General features: G+C 37.4%; 1 protein-coding gene and 1 long non-coding RNA gene across 3 annotated transcripts in view; one reads left to right on the top strand and one right to left on the bottom strand.

Moving 5' to 3' along the window:
- Positions 1-3,467, top strand: part of Scn9a (sodium voltage-gated channel alpha subunit 9) — a 149,773-nt gene extending 146,306 nt beyond the window's left edge. For both annotated transcript variants that reach the window (XM_021194855.1, XM_021194854.1), the window contains exon 27: positions 961-3,467. In XM_021194855.1, coding sequence (XP_021050514.1) covers positions 961-2,147 — 1,187 coding nt within the window. In that variant the 3' untranslated portion in view covers positions 2,148-3,467. The remainder of the gene's footprint in view (positions 1-960) is intronic.
- Positions 1-6,000, bottom strand: part of LOC110319362 — a 101,130-nt gene that overhangs the window by 59,305 nt on the left and 35,825 nt on the right. Inside the window, exon 2 of the long non-coding RNA XR_003843457.1 lies at positions 1,007-1,186. This is a non-coding gene — a long non-coding RNA (uncharacterized LOC110319362). The remainder of the gene's footprint in view (positions 1-1,006; positions 1,187-6,000) is intronic.

The following is a 6,000-nucleotide window of genomic DNA, read 5'->3' as shown; positions in this document are numbered from 1 at the left end:
CTCTCTCTCTCTCTCTCTCTCTCTCTCTCTCTCTATATATATATATATATATATATATATATATCTTAACCTCTGAGAGACTTCTCCAGTCTCAGTGACCACCTTTCACAGGAAAGGATTTAAATTTCAATAAAGCTATCAGGGAAACTTTTTATGTGGCAGTGGTTATATACTGAAAATACAGCAGTGAAGACGTCTGCAACAGTGTGTGAAAATAAAGGTTTCAAAGGATTCTGAGAAGCAAAACACTCAACTAAACACACAATAGGAATTTGTGCAGTTTGACAGCCATAGAAATCAAAGGATGGTATTTAAAACTTGGGCAGCTGGAGTGATGCCCACCATTAGTCCCAGCCCAGGGGATGCCCAGGCAAGCAGATCTCTGTGAGTTCCAAGCCAACCTTATTTACATGACAAATCCCATTCTCCTTTCAAGGACAAAGGCTACATAGTCAGACTCTATTGCAAAGGAAAGAAAGAGAGAGAGAGAGAGAGAGAGAGAGAGAGAGAGAGAGAGAGAGAGAGAGAGAAAATGTTTTAAGTTAAAATTTTTATAAATGATTTTACACACACACACACACACACACACTTGTGTTTTATTAGTAGAATTTAGTTTACACATAGCTCTAGCACTGAGCTATATATTCTGAGCCCTGGAAATAAATTTTTGAGTGTTGAGCATGCATAGTCTTTTCTATTCATGACACAAACTTTAGTCTCAAGAGAATGAAAAAAAAAAAAAAACTTACCAGCCAAAATAAAGAGGAGTGTGTCCATGAATTTAGTTAAGATGAAAAATGTCACACGAAGTTAATAAAATATCGAATCAATATTTAATAATAAAATATCGATAGAATAGCAATTCTGAATTTATCAAATGTCGAATAAAGCTATTTAGATACATGATATTGTACCACATGGATCTTTAAACTTTTCTGTTTATTTTTCCCTCTAATACAGGAATGTTCCTTGCTGAGATGATAGAGAAGTATTTCGTGTCCCCTACCCTGTTCCGAGTCATCCGCCTGGCCAGGATTGGACGAATCCTACGCCTGATCAAAGGCGCCAAGGGGATCCGCACGCTGCTCTTTGCTCTGATGATGTCCCTTCCTGCGCTGTTCAACATCGGCCTCCTGCTTTTCCTGGTCATGTTCATCTACGCCATCTTTGGGATGTCCAACTTTGCCTATGTTAAAAAGGAAGCTGGAATTAATGACATGTTCAACTTTGAGACTTTTGGCAACAGCATGATCTGCCTGTTTCAAATCACCACCTCTGCGGGCTGGGATGGACTGCTGGCCCCCATTCTCAACAGTGCACCTCCTGATTGTGACCCAAAAAAGGTTCACCCAGGAAGTTCAGTGGAAGGGGACTGTGGAAATCCATCTGTGGGAATTTTCTACTTTGTCAGCTACATTATCATATCCTTCCTGGTTGTGGTGAACATGTACATTGCTGTCATCCTGGAGAACTTCAGCGTTGCCACAGAAGAAAGTACTGAGCCCCTGAGTGAGGATGACTTTGAGATGTTCTATGAGGTCTGGGAGAAGTTTGACCCTGATGCCACCCAGTTCATAGAGTTCTGCAAGCTCTCTGACTTTGCAGCAGCCCTGGATCCTCCCCTCCTTATCGCAAAGCCAAACAAAGTCCAGCTCATTGCCATGGACCTGCCCATGGTGAGTGGAGACCGTATCCACTGCCTGGACATCTTATTTGCTTTTACAAAACGGGTCCTAGGTGAAAGTGGAGAGATGGATTCTCTTCGTTCACAGATGGAAGAAAGGTTTATGTCAGCCAATCCATCTAAAGTGTCCTATGAACCCATCACAACCACACTGAAGCGCAAACAAGAGGATGTATCTGCGACTATCATTCAGCGTGCTTACAGACGGTACCGCCTTAGGCAAAATGTCAAGAATATATCAAGTATATATATAAAAGATGGAGACAGGGATGATGATTTGCCCAATAAAGAAGATATAGTTTTTGATAATGTTAACGAGAACTCAAGTCCAGAAAAGACAGATGCAACCGCCTCTACCATCTCTCCACCTTCCTATGACAGTGTCACAAAGCCAGATCAAGAGAAATATGAAACAGACAAAACAGAGAAGGAAGACAAAGAGAAAGACGAAAGCAGGAAATAGAGCTTTGGTTTTGATACACTGTTTACAGCCTGTGAAGGTGACTCACTCGTGTTAATAAGACTCTTTTACGGAGGTCTATGCCAAACTCTTTTTATCAAATATTCCCAAAGGTAGCACAGCCACTAGCTCTGATCCAATGAAACAGAGAGAAGCATTTACACACGGCTACTTTTTGCGTGGGTCAATGATTCTGTAAGAAGTGTGCGTGTAACTCTACAGGGAATAATCATTACTGCAATCAAGGGTGACATAATCATTTTAAAATTCAGAAAACCATGTAGAACATTTTCTCATTTGCCTCCATTTCTTTTCTCTAGATTCTAAGTAAATGTGTACCCATGTGAATATAGAAATTTCAGGCACACATGCTCACAGTCACAAATACAAACAGGATTAGCTGTGATCTGGAATTCGATGTAAATATTTCGCCTGTGGTTTGCAGTGAAATTCCTTGTAAAAGAAATGGGAATTAGTGGTGAAGGTTTTTGTCAAAACATCTTATCATTAGGGAGACAGAATCTTTGTCCATAAAGAATTCAGTTTATATTTTGAGGTGCTGAAACTTATCCTACATTGCATCAAAAGCAATTTATAGGTATCTGTAAAATGTCATGGAATTGAAAAACATATGTAGGCTACTTGTTTAAGAAATCACTTTCACTCATATAGATTAGCATTCACCTTGATTTATGGACTTCTTTGGCATTTTGTTTTCACATGATTCTCCCACAAAATTGCTTAGCTGGAACTTCAGGCACACATCACAAGAAACAGCTACCCAGTCTTATGACCCACTCTGTTCGTACAATAACCACAGAACTTGAAACATTATTTGAAATATAAATATCAGGTTTCTCCACATAGACATATGAATATTGTTAACAGAAAAATTTATTTACATGTTTTATTTACTAATATTCATCCAATCTAGTTTGCCCAATGAGACAGCTCATGACTCACGTCTAAAAGCCAGTTGCCATATTTACCTTCTTATGTAATTTTGGTTTGTCATACTTTATATCTAGGCAAATTTAATGTCTCCTTTCTAATGTACCCTGAAATGCATTTAGGTACTAGATGCTTGAGCGCTTGTTTGAGCAGATGACTGGAGCACAGTATGGACTGCATCTCTTAAATACAATCCTTAATGTGTTTGGCAGCTTCTCGGGTTACAAGGAACAGCCAGCTTTTAGTGTCTATCTGTTCACCAGGTGTTTAGTATGAATGAAACGACATTCAAAGAGCGAGTCTCACTGGCTTGCTTTATTAGCTATGACTTTCCTATGGAGAATTAACCCTCTGAAGCACTATTATTTCCCCCTGTAAATAATATAGATGTCACTTCCTTCTTAATATCCTAACCCATGGTGTGAAATCTATTTTGCATTGATCGGTCAAAGAGAACATTTTGAGATAGTTGGAGTTACCCTGCGAAGGATTAGAAATCTACTTCATGTTTTTAAAGTACTTGTTAGAAATGAATGACCCTGGCACATTCCCTCGTAATTTTATTCCAGCAATGTGAAATCTTTCTTCCAAATCTATATCCTTGCAGAGGGAAAAACAAACAAACAAACAAACAAACAAACAAAAAAAAACCACATGAGCTGATGAGCCATTTAAGCACAAAGGGGCTTTATTTAGATGATTCTGAGGGGAACTTTGAAGTAAATATATAAAACATACTTCATCCATTTGCCTATGAAACTAAAAGAGGAACACAGGAATATTGATAAAATAAGTCATTAAAACACATTCTTTATTTCTTTCCCAGTTTAGAAGAAAGTATTAAACATCCCTAGAGAGAGGAAGAGACACAGAGAGAGAGTGACTAATAGAAAGAGGGAGAGGAGACAAAGCACCAAGGACAAAAAGAGATAATTAGACAGAACTTGCCCAGGTTTTCATACTATGTGCTCTGTCCAGTATCCTATACAAGAATCTCTTTCCAAATATTTGTCCTAAGGGATCTAAGAAATTAAGTACGAGGCTGAAGGTTGTTTACAACTGTCTTTAATCATTAACAGTTTGGAGAGCTACTTTTAAATGTCTATGGATGATGCCATGCAGTGCTAAGCCAGACAATACAGAGCACTGCATATCTGTCAAGCAGCTAAAATATGTTTGGGCAACTTAATGGGGGAGCCACACAAAACATCCTACTTGTGACAATTTTAATGCATTCAATTACGAAACCATTTTTACACCCATAAAAATATAACTATATTGTCCATTTTTATGGATACAGTTTGTGTGAATGTTATGGATTGTCTGTAATTTACTATTAATGTTTTTGCAGTGACTGTTTTTTGTGTAAACTTAAAATATGTTGGCAACTGGTTCCTCAACACAATTTTTTAGCATTACAAAAAAAAATGAACAGGTATAAAGTTTCTCTTTTTTCTACATCATATTGAACATATTTTGTTCTGAACTATAGTTTTAAATGTAATATTAAGTTTTATATTCATATATGTTTATCATCAAAATCACTGCTTATGACATTGTATCAATTAAAAATAGTATTTGACACTAGGATAGCATTTAATTAAAGCTAAAAAAAACTTACACCCCATTTCATGTTGTTAGTGTTTGGACTAACTATAAAATGTCAACAATGGAAGCTAATAGTCACTGAAATTATTTTACTTATTGGCATAGAATGGTGACTACCCAAAAAATATAAGTTAGCATTAAATAGAAGAAAGCATATGTGACTACAAATCCATGCACGGGGTTGTGTGAAGACAGGAGAACCTCATTTTTCTGTTTTGTCTCTTTTCACTGTGTAAAAAGTATAAGAAATCTGTGGGCTGTTTCTAAATTCAAATTGTCACAATTTGCGATCCTAAACATTTAGCACGACTTTGTAGAATTTTGATAGTTTTATAAAAGAGTGAAAAACAAATGCATATGTAAATAAAGCATCCCATGCTAGCAAATTCCTCAAATGTTAATATGTAAATAAAGCAGCCCATACTAGCAGATTCATCAAATGTTAATATGTAAATAAAGCAGCCCTTACTAGCAGATTTGTCATATGTTAAGGGGAGTAATGACAAGGAGGCAACTAAATAAGGATAGTCAGGATTTGATCTGGGTTTAGAACTTGTGTTTGGAGCCATCGATTTTAAATATATGTTCTCACTATGTTATTAGTTTTCTGAGGAAGCAAGCAAGAATTGCTCCCAGAAAATGAGTAAGTAGCCATGAATATATGAATGCTGTTTACAAAACCCATAGACCCATGGATGCTCAAACTGTTTGAGTTTGTCCAAAAATTACACTGTAGTTGTACTTGATACTTAAAAACTGTTAATAGAATCTAAAATAAAAGTCGCTAAAAATAAACTTATGTTGTGTTTATTTTGTGCCCCAGTGAGAATAGCACTTTGAGGGGTAAATTCATTGGATCCCTAATAACAGTTGGTATTTTTTCCTTTTCTCCCCTTCCCCCCCCTCCAATCTTGGTCTTTGCAACCAAGTATTTTGTGATTTTTTTGTAAATGACTCCTGAATGCAGAATTTAAGAAAGCAAAGTCTGGAGTACCGAAGTCATTCATTCAAATCCACAACCTGGTGGGTATAGTGAGAAGAAACAGACAGACAGCCACCAACGGCAAACACTTAGCCACACGCTCATGTTGGCTTGTTCTTAACATAGGGAAGCTGCATAGCATACAAAACAGGTGTGTGTGTGTGTGTGTGTGTGTGAGAGAGAGAGAGAGAGAGAGAGAGACAGAGAGACAGAGAGACAGAGAGACAGAGAGACAGAGAGACAGAGAGACAGAGAGACAGAGCCATATATGGATACCAAGCAGCTCATAACCTTCTGAATGAATGTCCTGGATGC

Source organism: Mus pahari, chromosome 3, assembly GCF_900095145.1.
Source record: "Mus pahari chromosome 3, PAHARI_EIJ_v1.1, whole genome shotgun sequence".
NCBI classification, from domain to species: domain Eukaryota; kingdom Metazoa; phylum Chordata; class Mammalia; order Rodentia; family Muridae; genus Mus; species Mus pahari.
Note: the sequence above shows the minus strand (reverse complement) of the source record. Positions and strands in the feature narration are given on the sequence as shown.